This window comes from Hypanus sabinus, chromosome 19 (assembly GCF_030144855.1).
Source record: "Hypanus sabinus isolate sHypSab1 chromosome 19, sHypSab1.hap1, whole genome shotgun sequence".
Classification (NCBI taxonomy): Eukaryota; Metazoa; Chordata; class Chondrichthyes; order Myliobatiformes; family Dasyatidae; genus Hypanus; species Hypanus sabinus.
Genome location: NC_082724.1, coordinates 64,140,812 through 64,158,053, shown reverse-complemented (window position 1 = coordinate 64,158,053; position 17,242 = coordinate 64,140,812). Strand labels below are relative to the sequence as shown.

General features: G+C 41.3%; 1 protein-coding gene across 1 annotated transcript in view; it reads right to left on the bottom strand.

The window, feature by feature from the left end:
• Positions 1-17,242, bottom strand: part of dock3 (dedicator of cytokinesis 3) — a 964,109-nt gene that overhangs the window by 233,312 nt on the left and 713,555 nt on the right. The window contains exons 17-19 of the mRNA XM_059944552.1: positions 15,187-15,293; positions 12,499-12,670; positions 1,381-1,478 (exon numbers count right to left, since the gene is read on the bottom strand). Of these exons, the coding sequence (XP_059800535.1) occupies positions 1,381-1,478; positions 12,499-12,670; positions 15,187-15,293 (377 nt within the window). The remainder of the gene's footprint in view (positions 1-1,380; positions 1,479-12,498; positions 12,671-15,186; positions 15,294-17,242) is intronic.

Below are 17,242 nucleotides of genomic sequence, written 5' to 3'. Positions count from 1 at the left end.
ACTGGGCATACAACAACTTTCCAAGGTATCATGAGATGCTGTTCTTCACTGATACTGAAAGCTATCTATTTTCTATCACTGTGTAAAAGGTATCAAATTAATCCACAACTTGGATCTGAATGCTCACTACAATCAACAGCCATTAGGCAGAGGGAGTGGCGGGAAACTGGCACTAATGAACCATGACAAACCCCAGGTCATCACCTTCAGGAGATGGCTGTATGTATTAATAATGGGTGAAGATGAAAAAAAACATACAGATAGACATTAAGCTGGCCAAAAGTTATAAATCCTTTGGAAGCATAGTATCTCCTCAATAATTAATGACTAAGTCAGCTGGCTTTTCTGTTAGCTGGTGTTGGACTCCTAACACCGCTCCTTCTCTGAAGACACCACTTAAGGAAGTAAGTTTTGGTCCATTTACTTTCTGATGAGGATGGAGGGCAGGAATGGAGAGGGACATGCAGAATGAGCAAGGATGTATTGGGTAATTAGTTTCAAGAGTGTGGGGCAAGGTGATTGGAAGAAGGGATCTAGTAACATCACCTCCAGTCACGTGTTTGAACAACAGTCTACATTTATTGTTTTCCCAACATTTTTACTCCTCTCAATAAGGTATTCTTCAATTATATGCGGCTTCTGAGGCCCAAATCTTGAATCCGTAACCACCTTTATAATCTCACTTTCTAATCTATCCAGCTCAACATTTCATCATGAAGACCATTTGCCAGGTCAGAAAATTCTCATCACCTAAATTACGTAAGAGTGACAATAAGTGGCATAGCATTATGAAGAGAAACTGTTGAAGAACATAGGCAGACAAAAAGGAAGGAAAGATGCAGCGGGGGAATGAAAGGATGGGAGGAAGGAGAGAGGGAGAAGTGAGAGTCAGAGGGAGACAATGTGCTTTGGAGAGAAGGAGAAATAGAAGGGAGGGAGAATGGATGAAGAGGGGGATAGGGAGAAGGGAAATGGAAAGGGAAGAATGGAAGAGACAAGCAGAAAGAGGAGATCAAGAAAGAATGGACTGCAGGATAGGAGGGATAGAACAGAGAGAGGGCCAGATTAGGGAATGCAGTGGAGAGTGTGAAATGGAGGAGTGGTAGATTATGTATATGGAAGGGGAATAGAGAGAGTGGAGGACTGCAGGGACAGCATGAGAGGAAGCGCTTTGTTTCATAATAGTGCTGGGAGATTTTAGAAATTTCCAAACAGGAGAAATATGTAGAATTGAGAAGAACGGAATTAATAACAGGAAGTAGAGAAATGGGGAAAAAGCGATTGAAGAAATTATCTTTGAAAGAAATTCTAGATTGTTACAATTATCATCTGAGGATGCTTCTGTACATTTTGAGCAATATGATCTTAATATTGACTTACTTTAACAATTTCTTCACCACTGACATGACGTAGCCTTCCCAGGATGTCCATCACTCTGTCTGGCTGTGTTTTCCACTTCAAAAAGGCAAGGAGATCAACTACAGCCAATCAGAAATAAATCATATGACAGAATGCACTGAAATTGTAACCCTCGTTGCTCATCCCAAGCCAACTGTAGCTTGTTAATTAATAAGGTGATGGCCAAATTCCTTGGGACTTGGGAGTCTTGTTTCTCAAGGTACCTAAGTTCCCTACTGCCTACTGTCCTGACGAAGGGTCTCAGCCCGAAACGTCGACAGCGCTTCTCTCTATAGATGCTGCCTGGCCTGCTGTGTTCCACCAGCGTTTTGTGTGTGTGTTGTTGTTTGAATTTCCAGCATCTGCAGATTTCCTCGTGTTTGTTCCCTACTGCCTGATGTTATAGGCTGGATTATTGGCATATTGTATTTGGATCAGTGATAGAAGGTCTGGATGCTGTAAATAAAATGGAGAACTGTGGCAGCCATCAAGGCAAACCCTCTGCCACTGTTATCCGTCATTGATTGTGGACAGTTTTCCTAAAATACCAAATATCCTAAATCTGCTCCTATGTCTAATAGTCTTATCTTGAAGTCAATAAATAGGATCCATAAGCATTGTAGGATTAACAACCTTGGCTTAATTTTCCATGTGGCATCTCAGAAAATCTTTTGTATGGAGCTCCTAGAATGTGTACAGGATCATGCATCTTTCCACCCAAATGAACAATCATATTAAGTGCCTTTTTAAAAGCATTTCAATTTGAATTGCTGTGTGTTGCTCTGCCTTTAACAACAGGATTTGCTTCTGATAACTGCAAAATTGGTCAGGAAGTGGGGTGACAGAAAGTCTTTATTTTCAAAAATTGCCGTTTCTATATGCAAAAGGTATTCATTTGAGAATCAGTGTTTTTCAAATTAAACAACTGAAAACATGACTTTCACCCTTTATTATTCAGTTAATAAAAGCAAAGTCCTCTGACGCAGAGTTGTTTCAAATTAAAATGACAGCAAGTTCTACAATAGATACATTACTGAAAGGTATATTTAAATTCATGTAAAGGTCGCGCCTGGTTTATGAGCATCTAATTTATGGACAGCTTGTATAGACAAACAGTGTCTGGGAGACCAGTGGGATTGATTTGTCAGTTTCTGTGAGGCTGCAGGCAGCCTCTGTCAGGTAGGAACAGAACTGAGCATTCTTATGTGCCTTCACACCCCAATTGTATCCATCACCCCTCCCGAGATGCAACAATTAGGGACTGGTTTGAGTCACGTGGAGCTGTGAGTATAGAGTAGACTCCATCTCTCACTGTGACAGTGAAACTGGCTGGCAGCCATTCTTCCTATTTCTATTTCCACTCTCATCTCCACTGTTCCTGTGATCTCCCACACACTGGGAATAGTTCAGGTTATGAACAGATCTCAGGCATCGTGCCCTACTATAACCTGGGGACCACCTGTATGCATTTCTGAAATTCCACGTGACACAAAACGTGGCCATTCATTCCATCAAATTGATGCTGGCTCACTGAGCAATGCCATTTTCCCACTAATATTTCCTGTCACCTACCCATCTAATCCACATTCCTGCACTTTGGCCAATTGATCAACTAACCCTGAAGTCTTTGACATGTGGAAGGAAACTGGAACCCCTGAAGGAAGTCCACATAGTAAGGATGTGCACACTCCACACAGAAACAGCAGAGATCAGAATGGAGCCCCAGTTGGTAGAATTTCAAATGGTGATGAGGAGGCATACAGGAGCGAGATAGATCTTCTGGTTAAGTGGTGTCACAGCAATAGCCTTGAACTCAACATCAATAAGACCAAGGAATTAATTGTGGACTTCAGGAAGGGGCAGTCAGGGGATCAGAAGTGGAAAGGGTGAGTAGTTTCAAGTTCCTGGGTGTTATCATCTCCAAGGATCTATCCTGGGCACAACATACTGATGCAATTTCAACTGAGGCAATGACAACAGCCGTATTTCATTAGGAGTTTGAGGAGAATTGGTATATCATCAAAGACACCAGCAAGTTTCTACTGATGTACTGTGAAGAGCATTCTTACTGGTTGCATCACCTGCTGGTATGGAAGGTTCACTGCTCAGGATCAGAAAAAGCTACAGGAAGTTGTAAACTCTGCCAGCCCCATCATGGGCATCAGCCTCCCCAGCTTCTAGGACACCTTCAAAAGGCAATGCCTCAAAAAGATGACATCATCATTAGGATTTCCATCACCCAGTACATGCCTTTTTTGTATTGCTACCTTCGGGATGGTAGAGGAGTCCGAGGGGAAGCTTCTTCCCCTCCCCATGAAATTTCTGGATGGACTAAAAACCCATGAACAGTTCTTCAGTATTTTTCCTCTCTTATTCAACTATTTATTGAAATTAATTTTCATATATATACACACACACCTTATTATAATTTATATTGTTTTATTATTATGTATTGCATCATATGGTACTGCTGTTGTAAAATAACAAAATTCACAAGATACGCCAGTGATACCAAACCTAATTCAGATTTTGATTCTGAGTCGCAAGAACTATGAGGTAGCAGCTTGATTAGCTGATGATCTGCTGAAGGAATTCAATAGGTCGAAAAAAAAAATTGGTTCTTGCTTCACTAGCTTTGTGAGATTCAGGAGACATGCAAGGCCAATGTGAGAATTGCTGAATCTTTCATAGATGGGGACAGGAGGTGCATGATGGTGTAGACTAGTGAATTTGTAACATGATGCACGTCTACTACCACTTATATGGAGCTAATGCATGGAATCCAGATTCTTAATACAACCCTGAATGCTCCTACTTCTTATTCAATGGTCACGGCCCAGAGATTCTCTTAAGTCAGTATGAATGCTGCACATCTTCAAAGTTTTTTAGACCATCCTTGAATATATTCCCATCTTCCTTCCCATAACAGAGTTCAGAAAAAGAGTAGTTGGCTTGGAAGTCTAGTGGTGCAAACAATATGCCTACCCAAAGCAGCCAATTGTGTACCAAGAGGCTCAATACTGGGGTGTTGGACTGGGAGAAAACACAGATGTTCTTGTTCTTGCTTGTTCTTTCAGGGAATTTAGAGAATATTGTCGAGGTATTGTCGGTGGTAATTTCCAAGTGCCTTGAAAAGTCTACTGTAGGATCATCCAAGTCTCATAAGTAAATAGGAGGGCAAGGTCACTGTTACCCAGAAGACTGAGTTCTATGCAAGATCCAACGTCTTGATCTTCAGTTTTCCTTATTGACCAAAGATTGTGTTGGTGCAATGAACATAGTAGTTAAAATTTTATCATTGATTCATTTACTTCCATTAGCATCAAATACCATACATTCACACAGCAAGACCTATGGCCTATCTACACAATGCTAAACTATTATTATGCCTATTCATATTGACCTGCACCTGAACCATAGCCCTCCATACCCCTCATGAATGGCAGTGATGCTTCACTGGCAGGTGAGCTCAACACCTTTTACACTCACTTTGAAAGAGAGAATACAGCTACGAAGCTACAGCTACAGCTACGAAGATTCCTGCAAACATCCAATGACCCTGTGATCTCTGTCCTGGAGGCTGCCTTTCAGGAGGGTGAACCCTCACAAGGCGGAAGCCCCGATGGTGTACCTGGTAAGGCTCTGAAAACTTGTGCCAACCAACTGGCAGGGGCATTCAAAGACATTTTCAATCTCTCATTGCTATGGTGGAAGTTACCACCTGCTTCAAAAAGGGAACAATCATACCAGTACCCAAGACGAGCAGTGTGAGCTGCCTTACAACTATCATCCCTACAGTCCTGATCAAAAAGCTACAAAGCCTCTGTACCTCTCTCCACAACTGGATCCTTGACTTCCTATCTGGAAGACTGCAATTTGTGAGGATTGGAAATAATATCTCCATCTCCCTGACAATCAACACTGGCACACCACAGGGATGTGTACTTAGCCCACTATTCTACTCTCTCTACACCCATGACTGTGTGGCTAGGCATAGCTCAAACACATTTATAAGTTTGTAGATGATATGACCATTGTTGGCAAAATTTCAGATGGCGATGAGATGGTGTACAGGAGCAAGATATACCAGCTAGTTGAGTGGTGTCATAGCAACAACCTTGTACTCAATGTTAGCAAGACCAAAAAGCTGACTGTAGACTTTAGAAAGGGTAAGATGAGAGAACACAAAGCAATCCTCAAAAAGGGATCAGAAGTGGAGAGAGTGAGAAATGTTGAGTTCCTGGGTAACAATATCTCTGTGACTCTATCCTGCAGAAAGCTGTAAAATTAGTCAGCTCCATCATGGGTATGAGCTTCTGTAGTATTCAAGGAATCCTCAAGAAGAAGTGCCTCAGGAAGGACTCCAATCACCCAGGACATGCCCTCTTCTTATTGTTACCATCAGGAAGTAGGTGCAACAGTGTGAAGGCACACACTTAGCGATTAGGAACAGCTTTTGAATGGACATTGAATCCATGAACATTACCTCACTACTTTCTTATAAATTTCTATTTTTTCACTACTTATTTTAACTTAACTATTTAATATACATACAGATATAATTACTGAAATTTAGTTTATATATATTAATCATGCATTGCATTGTACTGCTGCTACAATGTTAACAAATTTCATGACATATGCTGATAACATTAAACCCAATTCTGATTGTTATCTACATAAATATCAAAACTTCTCTTAAATGTTGAAATCAAACCCACAGCTGCCACTTCCACTGGCAGCTCATTCCACACTTCCACCACCCTCTGAGTGAAGAAGTTCCCTGTTACTTTCCCCTAAAAATATTTCACCTTTCACCCTTAACCTATGACCTCTAGTTCTAGTCTCAGCCAACCTCAGTGGAGAAAACAGTCTTGCATTTACCTGTCAAAATTTCGTATCCCTCTATCACATCTCTCCTCATTCTCCTATGCTCCAAGGAATAAAGTCCTAACCTATTCAGCCTTTCCCTGTAAATGATGCAGACAGAGGTTTTTGTAGATCCAGGTGGCTTCTTCCAGTTCCTCTACAAAACAGCTTATTCTTCTTTTCTCATATCTATCTTTTCTTTTCAAGGTGACTGGGGTCCTTTCAGAGTCCATGATCTACAACTGCAGCTCAAACTACATTTCTCTCTGAGCAGTGGGTTCTCGTTCTCATACTCGCTGTGTGGCCTGGCATTTCAATATCTCCAGGTATGGCCTGGAAGATGCGTGCATGTTGCCAACTGAAACGTCATGGGAGATTGAAACATCAAGACAGTAATTTGTAAGACGGCCCCTGTACTTGAGTGATCCTCTCTCGCTCTGTTTTGATGGTGAGTGAGAGCCTGTCAGCCCTCGAGTTGAAGGACTTAGAGAAGCGACATGACAAATTGTAATATCGAAACAGCAAGCTGCTGATCACATGCTCTCAATTGTTGCAGGAGTGACCCCTCTCCCTCACTAGTGAGAAAGCCTATTTGAGATACTGAAGGGTTGGGATGGACTCTGGTTATGCTTAACTGTAGATCAAGGTCTCTTTGCTATTGTTTGCATGGTGGGGGGCTGGGGGAGGTATTTTTGCTGCTTCAAGTGGGTGAGACAGGAGGATTGATGCTTTTGTTGCTGCTTATGTATGAAGGAGGAGTGGGTGCTTTGGGGTTCTGGCATTTCTGACATTCATTCTTTGTTTTTCTCTTGTTTTGTGGATATCTGTAAAGAGTAAGAATTTCAGGATGAATACATTCTCTAATATTAACTTGAACTGTTGAACCCAGATTCTCATCACAACATTCTTGTAAATTTTCTTTGTACTTTTTCAATCTTATTGATATCTTTCCTGTAGTTAGGTGCCCAGAACTATAAATAACACTCAAAAATATAGCCTCAACAATGTCTTATACATTTACAACATAACCCAACTCCTGTGCTCAATACTCTGATTTATGAGGGCTAATGTGCCAAAATCTCTCTTTACGACCCTATCTATTTGCAACAAAACTTTCAAGGAATTATGAATCTGTATTCCCAGATTCCCCTGTTCCTCAATGCTCCATTGTTCACTGTGTAAATCTAACCTAGTTTGTCCTCTCAAAATGCACCACCTACATTAAATTCTATCTTGTAGCGGTGTGCTACACGCAGCGCTAAAATAATGACACGGAGTCGGTAAACTGCAGTTAAAGAAGACTTTATTCGAACTTCGTGGCTTCGCTTTAAAGCCACCCTGATCTTGCCCTCCTCGGGCGCAGATGCTGTAGGAGGCATGTATTCACAGTCCCGCGCGAGCTTTTCCCTTTGTTGGTGAAGCAGACCTGGCGCCCTTTTGGGACTGGCCTTTATGCTGGTGCGCTGGCTATTTGTGAGCCGGTTCGTGTGCGCTAGGAAGTGGGTCGCCACAATCTGACATTTTTCCAGCCAGTACAGAGCACACTGCAAGCTTTGATAACCTACCTTGCTATCCACTACACCCCCAATTTTGGTGTCATCTGCAAATTTGCTGATCCAGTTTACCATATTATCATCCAGATCAATGATATAAATGACAAACCCAGCACCGATTCCTACGGCACTCCACTAGTCAAAGGCCTTTAGTTAGCGAGACAACCATTTACTACCCTTCCTTTCCTTCCCATCCCTTCCCACCGATCTCCCTCCTGGCACTTATCTTTGTAAGTGGAACAAGTGTTACACATGCCCTTACACTTCCTCCCTCACCACCATTCAGGGCCCCAGACAGTCCTTCCAGGTGAGGCGACACTTCACCTGTGAATTGGCTGGTGTGGTATACTGCGTCCGGTGCTCCCGGTGTGGCCTTTGGTGAGACCCGACGCAGACTGGGAGACTGTTTCGCTGAACATCTACGCTCAGTCTGCCAGAGAAAGCAGGATCTCCCAGTGGCCACACATTTTAATTCCATGTCCCATTCCCATTCTGATTTGTCTATCCATGGCCTCCTCTACTATCAAGATGAAGCCACATTTAGGTTGGAGGAACAACACCTTATATACCGGCTGGGTAGCCTCCAACCTGATGGCATGAACACTGACTTCTCTAACTTCCGTTAATGCCCCTCCTCCCCTTCTTACCCCATCCCTGACATATTTAGTTGTTTGGTTTTTTTCTCTCTCTCTGCCCACTCTGCCTGTTCTCCATCTCCCTCTGGTGCTCCCCTCCCCCTTTCTTTCCCCCGAGGCCTCCCGTCCCATGATCCTTTCCTTTCTCCAGCTCTGTATCACTTTCGCCAATCACCTTTCCAGCTCTCAGCTTCACCCCACCCCCTCCGGTCTTCCATCATTTCACATTTCCCCCTAACCCAACTACTTTCAAATCTCTTAGTATCCTTCCCTTCAGTTAGTCCTGACGAAGGGTCTCGGCCCGAAACGTTGACAGTGCTTCTCCCTATAGATGCTGCCTGGCCTGCTGTGTTCCACCAGCATTTTGTGTGTGTTGTTTTTTGAATTTCCAGCATCTGCAGATTTCCTCGTGTTTGCTCTACTACCACTCTCTGGCTTCTCCCTGAAAGCCAATGTCTAATTTTTACTACTTCATCTTGAATGCTGAGTGACTGAACCTTCTTGGCTAACTCCCATGTGGGACCTTGTCCAATGCTTTCATAAAATCCATATGGACAACATCCAATGCCTTGCTTTTATCAACTTTCCAGGTAACTTCCTTGAAAAAGAAACTTTCATCTTTTGTGAAATGAACCTAACAAAAAAGCAAAAATATATTGTCTGGCAAAGTTGACTCATCCAACTGCAGTGCAAAGTCTGTTGTCCAAGTATGTTGCTTCACGTCTTCCACATTCTCAGAGATTTTATCTATTCATCTTTTTATAGAATTGTAGCTGAGTGGATCATTTTAAATTATTTGGTCTGGTGACTTAATACCATACTCAGAACCTTCTTTAGTGCCGGCAGAATCAGTTCTTCTCCAATTGTATGGGGCTTTCCAAATTTAGCAATGAGCAATGAAATATATGAAGCACACAAATCACAACTGCTTCATTGTGATGTGCTGGCAAACATGTGTTTTCCATTTCTGAAAGTTTTCACAAAATGACTGAAATAAGCCATTTTCTTGGTTGCTTTATCAGAGTGTATTCTTAAGTTTATGCTCAAGGATTCTGGGCCGTTTGTCACATTTGAAAAAAACATTTTCACACAAGAGACACATTGGCTGCTGTTGGTTGCTTGGTATTGGTATAAATCCATATTTGAGGTACTCCACACTACACAATAAGTTACAGAACCTGGGCCTCTGTGCATCCCTCTGCAATTGGTTCCTCGACTTCCTAACCAGAAGACCATAATCTGTATGGATTGGTGATAATATCTCCTCCTCGCTAACGATCAACAGTGGTGCACCTCAGAGGTGTGTGCTTAGCCCACTGCTCTACTCTCTCAATAACCACAACTGTGTGGCTAGGCATAGCTCAAATACCATCTATAAATTTGCTGATCATACAACCATTGTTGGTAGAATCTCAGATGGAGACGAAAGGGCGTACAGGAGTGAGATATATCAACTAGTGGAGTGGTGCCACAGCAACAACCTTGCACTCAATGTCAGTAAGACAAAGAGCGGGTTGTGGACTTCCGGAAGGGTAAGATGAAGAAACACAAACCAATTCTCAAAATACTCAGAAGTGGAGAGAGTGAGCAGCTTTAAGTTCCTGGGTGTCAAGATCTCTGAGGACCTAACCTTGAACCAACATATCGATACAGCTATAAAGAAGGCAAGACAGTGACTATACTTCATTAGGAGATTGAAGAGATTTGGTATGTCAACAAATACACTCAAAAACTTTTATAGTTGTGCCGTGGAAAGCATTCTGACAGGCTACATCACTGTCTGGAATTGGGGGGACTACTGCACAAGACTAAAAGGAGCTGCAGAGGGTCATAAATTTAGTCGACTTCATCTTGGGTACTAGCATACCAAGTATCCAGGACATCTTCAAGGAGCAGTGTCTCTGAAAGGCAGCATCCATTAAGGACTGCCAGCACCCAGGGCATGAGCTTTCCTCATTGTTACCATCAGGTAGGAAGTACAGAAGCCTGAAGGCATATACTCAGCGATTCAGGAACAGCTTCTTCTCCTCTGTCATCCAATTCCTAAACGGACATTGAACCCATGAACACTACCTCACTTTTTTATTATATATTATTTCTGTTTTTGCATGATTTTTAATCTATTCAATACAAGTATACTGCAATTGATTTATCTATTTCTTTCTTTCTTCTTGTATATTATGTACTGCATTGAACTGCAGCTGCTAAGTTAACAAATTTCACGACACATGCCGCTGATAATAAACCTGATTCTGGTTCTATACTGTCTACACTACCTTTTTCATTTGGTCTTTTTCTGTCAGTTTCACTATGGACTAACAACCACTGTCAATTATCTTCTGGTTAAGTCCAACCTCAAGCATTACGATCAAAAAAGGCGATAATTATGATGGCATTATAGCGGAGGCAAACCCTGACTCTCTGCCTGAAGGCATACAAAGTGGGACTGTAATATCTCGGTTGGCTGTGGGCTAGAGAAATGTGGTCAAAACTATTTGAAAGGGCAGATATCTAAACTTTACCCCATTGAATGTCATACCCTAATTCACAGGAATTGCATCGCCATGTGATTAGAGTACAGGAATTGTACTAGCTAACACAGAACCATAGTAGTGAAAAGCACTAACACATCCAGATTTCTCATGATATGCCAGATATAGAAGTGTCATGTTGTTCTATAACAATTATAACACTCTTTGAGCAAAGTCTAAGAGAATGGTGCTTACATGATCATTGTAATCAATTATGAGTTATTGAGAATCAAATGGTTACAATAAGTACATCTTTTCTTAAATTAAGCCTATAATCCTTCAGCTAATAGGCCCCCCCACTGCCCCATTGTGGTGAACTACCTATACCTGTCTGGACATGCCCCATGCCCCCCCCCGCCCCGCTGACTGCTCCTGTGGCTCCTCCCACGGACCCCGGTATAAAGGCGATTGGAGACACCGCCCCGGTTCTCACTCTCCAGGATGCAGTGTGGTGGTCCATTGCTGCTTGTTCTTTCTTCCAGCCAATAAAAGCCTATATCTCACCTCACGTCTCCAAGAGTTATTGATGGTGCATCACCCATTTATCTTTATTGCCCCTTAGAAATTCCTCCCTTTCCATTGTAGAGAGTTTTTAGGTGAGTGAACTATAACCTTCTTTACAATAATAAATTCTTAACTTAATTGTATTAGCATTCAGCATAACATTAATTTGCAAAGACAGACACACTCTCTGAAATTGGGTTGTAATATTGTTGTACAGACAGGGAAATGGAAGAGTTAGAGGTCAGGCTGGAGTCTAAGCCATGCTTGAAAGCCAGCAATGTTGACGGGTGATGAAGGACATCCAGAGTCCAGGCCTCTGTTCAGTGCTTGAAAGCATGTGATGTGGACGAAGGACCCAGCTGACCCAGGTTGTGGGTCCCAAGATAGCATATACCTGTGAGCAGGGGCACGAGGAGGCACAAGGAGCTAGTGAGTCAGTGAGCCCGGAATTCGAGGGTTGCATAATTGGCTAGTCCAGGGGCCGATACTGAATATCGAAGCCCAAAAGTCGGTCAGAAGTCGGAACCCGATGGCTGAAACTTGGAGCCTGGAGGCCTAGAGACCTGTGCATCGAAAGTCTGTGCACGTGTGTGGGTGGGAGGTAAGGGGCTTGTTTTTGCTGTTGTTGTTTGGTGCTTGTTGTGCTCTGAGCATTGTGAATATACTATGACGGTGGCAGAATATGTGGGAACACTTGCGGGCTGCTCCTAGTACATCCTTAGGTTGTGTTAGTTGTCAACATAAACAATTCATTTCACTCTATGTTCCATGTATATGTGATAAATAAATGAATCTGAATCTTATTATTATTTTGCTCTGGTACTTCAAAAAAGGTGTAACCAACCAATGCAACTACCACTAAGCTAGGAGAAAGAAGTCTGAGATAAACATGTTATCCCTTCATATGTTAGAGTTCAATGGGCATTGATATTTTGGCTCTGAAACTTGCTTGAGTAAAAAGGTACACAACACAGGAACTGGAAGGCAGAAAAAGTATTTCAACGTTACCATTCTGTGTCAGTTTAGTAGATGAGAGTAGGGTTGAGATCCAGAAGAATTCCTTGGTACTTCGTTGGAATATAAGACTGGATGGGATGTTGGGGCAGCCATTAAAGTCTTCTTTACAACAGGGGAGACCCAGGTACAGTCCATGGTTACTGAATGTACTGTTTTCATCACACTGTAAATTACATTTCCAGATTAATTAATCAATCCCATTTACTATTTGCCTGTTACATGCAACAAAATTCACAAATTAATTAGTTTGAAAATGAAGTGCAGCATATTGATTAGCTGGATGCTTTCTTTTGCCTTTGCACCTAAATGGGTGTAACCTGGTTTTCCCTCTCAAATCAAAGTTCAATTGCAAGACAGTCAGAAGTGAAGAAAAGTTGGCCATTACCTCAAGGAGGCTCAAGAACAGTGATGAGGAAGTCAACTTCAGTGGTTCTAACATACTGTATCCTCTGATCTTAAAAGAAGTGGCTGGTGAGATAGTTGACATGTTGCTGTTAATTTTTCAAAATTTCCTATACTCTTGGAAGGATCCAATACATTGAAAAGTATCAAACTGCAATTCTTTTATTCAAGAAATAGAGGGAGACATCAAACTATTGGTCAGATGGATAAATTGAAGGTAACCAAAGTCACAACAAGGTTTTGTAAAAGGGCAAGTATGTTTAACTAGAATTCTATGAAGAAACAGGTGCTGCAGCATAACAAGTGGATTTCCTACACTCAGATCAGAAAATATTTGATAGAGCACCTATCAAAATTATTGCAGGAAATAAAATGTTATGGTACAAAAGGTAACATTCTCGCATGGACAAAAGATTGACCAGTGAAAAGGAAACTGGGGCATATGTGATCCAGGAAGAATATCAAGACGACAAACCAAAGGGAAAGTAAGTAGGAAGGAGTTTTTCATATGAATGTTACTAAAGACTTGTAATTTTGTTTACAAAAAGGCTGAGAATACGAGATTTATTGCAGTTTTCAAGTCTTAGTCTGACAGGTTTGTATTGCTGTAAATATTTAGGAAAAGGGGAAAAAGCAGGTAAATGAAATTGTGAGTGGGGGTAACAGATTTGAAGAGCTCATATTGTTAAATTTTGGTGCATTTTCTCCACTAGATTCTAGTTCCTAAAAGTTTTGCCTAATTGGGCATTTATAATTTTATAATTTTCATTCTCTGACTTATCTCATTTGAGGAACTGTCAGTACTTTTCCTTGGAGGGAAAAACTTCAAATTATTATTTGTGATTGTTATGGGATATGAGAATTGAGCTAACTGGGTGAAAATGTGACAAGCATTTCCAACAAGTGACTAAGTGTGTTACATTTTAGTGTGACAGTTGTATCACCTCTTTCATGTTGAGATATAATCTCCAACTGTAACTCTGTGTTATAAATGGGATTACAGTTCTACATTCAATGAGTTTTATATACCATAAGTTGGAGTATCAGCCAACTGGTGTTCAGGCATAATCTGCCACTTACGAATGTAGCACTTACATTTTGTCTCTAAAGTGCAAAATTCTGCTTCTATATAATGATGTTACCCTTATGAAGAGTTGTTAACATCTGGAATGCACTACCTAAACAGTGTGGAAACATTTAATCATAACTTTCAAAAGGAAAATAAATAGTTATTTCAGTTTTGTCACAGGTATGAAGAGCTTAATGTCAGCTCCCTGTGATATGACATACAATATTGCTGACCTTAATGGCGGTAATGAAAAATAAGCAATCTTGAATTGCCTCCCAGACTGCTTAAATCAGGAATATGCAAGTTTAGGGCTAATATGAAAATTTCCCTTCAATTCTGTATTTAAATTCATAAAGTGAATTATTTTGCATCAGTTACAGTAAATACACAAGGGCATTCAACAGTGAAACTAAACTGATTATTTCAAAATTGCTTCTTGCTAACCATTGAGTAGGAATAAAATCTGATCATGTAAATTAATGTCAACAGTGACTGCAATATACAGGCAACCACGATAACATCTCCTAAGTTCTGAGGGCTGGTATAAGATGCCAAAATCTATTTAACATGATAGATAATGAATTTTGAATTAAAAAGACTTTTACTGGGAGGTGTGGGGAAAGTCCAGTAATTGTACTATGCATTCCCATAAAAAATAACAGAAATTAAGATAGAATTCACAGGTGACATTTTCTTAATTGACAGTCAGGTGTATCTGATTTCAATGTGATCAATAGTGTGGGTAGGAAGGCTGGAACAGGACACTGACACAAAAGAGGATGCTTGAGTTTATAAGAGGATTCCATGCGCAGGATTGAGTGGGAAAATCTTTATGATTATTGAGGCTTTTCAAAGTCATTGGTAGGCCACGCTCAGATTCAAGATTATACCCAGGGAAGAATTTTGAGGGTCCAGAAAGAAATCACAAAGTGAATCAACTGATTCATGAAGAGTTTCAATGTCTCTGTTATCCAGCACATTGCTGGAAGGTGTTTACAGTTATAGCTATCTTCTAAATATGAGAAGTGACTACCACTTAATAACACATTTCTGGGAGTAACCGTCAGCTTCAGGTTCTAGACACTACCTCATGGAAGGACCATTGAAAGGGAGTTGACTCTGAGTGGCTCTTACCAGGATACAGCATTTAAGATACAACACACACGCATGATTATTTCTTGGAGATGAACAAATGAGCTGTCACTTACCTTGTAGACATACAGCTCATGAAGGTCATCTGAAAGTGTTGTACCATCATCTCGCATTAATGGCGTAAATGCAAAACCAAAAAGCTTCTTTTCTCCTTTGTCTTTTGCTAAACAAACATTGCACAATGAAATTAGAACTGCAGGCAAGAACAAAAAGGGCAAAACCTTTTGTGAGCCTCATATATTTACCCCACTCAGTAACTTTCTCCTGAAGGGCAAAAATTGATTCTTTGATGACTAGGGAATGTGATGCCACATTATTAATGTGTAGTCATGTGTATTGTACTGCCAGTGAGAGTGGTTGAAGTTGGGTCACATGCGTGCAGATGAACACTTGGGCTGAGAAGATGATGGACCAAGTACTGAAAGATGGGATTAATATCAAAGGATGCCAATTGCTTAGCATGGACAATGGTCTGAACGCCCTTTCTCCATGCTGTATAATCTATGATTTCCAAGACTTGCTGTGGAGAGACCTGTTGGTGAATATGCAACAAGAACCTTTCTTAATACAGTCCAGAAGCCCGAATCTTCAATAAAACAGAAAATACTTAGCAGGCCAGGTGGCGTCTACCCGAGGAGATGAAACAGATATTTAACGTTGATAACTTTTCACTCCAACGATGCAAGTAACCTTACTTACAGCTCCCTGGAGGCAAAAGCTATCTAAATCAGTGCTAAAAGCTGTGATGTTTGGTTTGAGTTTTGACATTTCCCTTTAGTTTTCCTTTTAAACTGCATTATGTTGTGATGAAGTGATATTCATATCCCACTTAATGATATTTGATTTATAAAAGCAGCAATAATTCAAATGCTAATCATGTATCAACAAATACAGAAAATGAAACCACTATAGTATGCACAAAAGATTAATCAGAAACCAAAGTTTATACAGATTACTCCCCCTGGATAGCTGGTTCATGTTACACTGTCAGTAGACAGAGCCACTGCAGGATGAGATCTTTCATCACTGTTTGTTAAACTTGCAAACAAGTTAATTGCCTGTGTCCATATGGATGTGTATAATTTGTGTTGAGCATACAATTCATGCCATGGCCCATCCTGGGAAAGTTCCACTGCATGAAAATGAAAATGATGTCCTCTCTCAAGATGCCAGTATCTCTCCACCCACGAGTTCTCAGAAGCTATCTTATCTGTGCTCTGAAGCCAGTAGTGCCTACACTTATAACAACACAGGAGGCAATTTATTCAAATTTATAGATTTATTCAGATTTATGTATCACTTGTGCATCAAAATATACAGTGAAATGTGTCATGTGCATTAACAAGAATATGCTGGGGGCAAACGTTGCCACACATTCCACTGCCAACATTGCATGCCCACAATGTACTGCGGAACAAAACAAGCAGTAACAACAAAATAAAACAAGACAGCAACAGCAAAACAAACCCTTCTATGCTCACATTGCCAACCAACCTCCAGTCTCTGGCTTGAACTTGTAACCGCTGCCCTCTGGTCTCGTTGACTTCAGTCTTCGACTTCTGGCTTCTAAATCTGCACTTGTTGCGCTCTTCAGCCTTGCCCCCCAGTCCTCTGAGTATCATGGGTTTGATCTTCGGGCCTTGACTTCAAGACTTGCACAGACCTGGGGTGTCACCGGCTCTCCCACCCGTACATTCCTTTGCACCAGGACTCGCTGACCTGGTGAGTGCTGGTCTCCTATTGCCTACCAACCTGTCCTCTAGGATTGTTGTTCTTTGACTGAAGCGCTCAGACCTGGATATTGACACTAGCTCCTGTCCCTTCCTTTACTGCCCAAAGTTCTAACTCTCCCTCATCCTTGACCTCAAACACCCCAAGCTGTCCCCAAAACCATCCCAACAAACCCGAGTCTTATCCCATAGGCTTCTATGTTGGCTTGCAGAAAAGTGATCCCACAGTCTCATTCCCCTCTCTTTGTATCTCAGTGTCCCTGAAACTTATCTTGACATGTGCCTATCGACTTCGATTCTTTAAAGAGTAATTTGTAATAGCCAATGAACCTACTAGAAAATCTTTGGGATCTGGTTGGATCACAGCACCCAGAGAGAAATT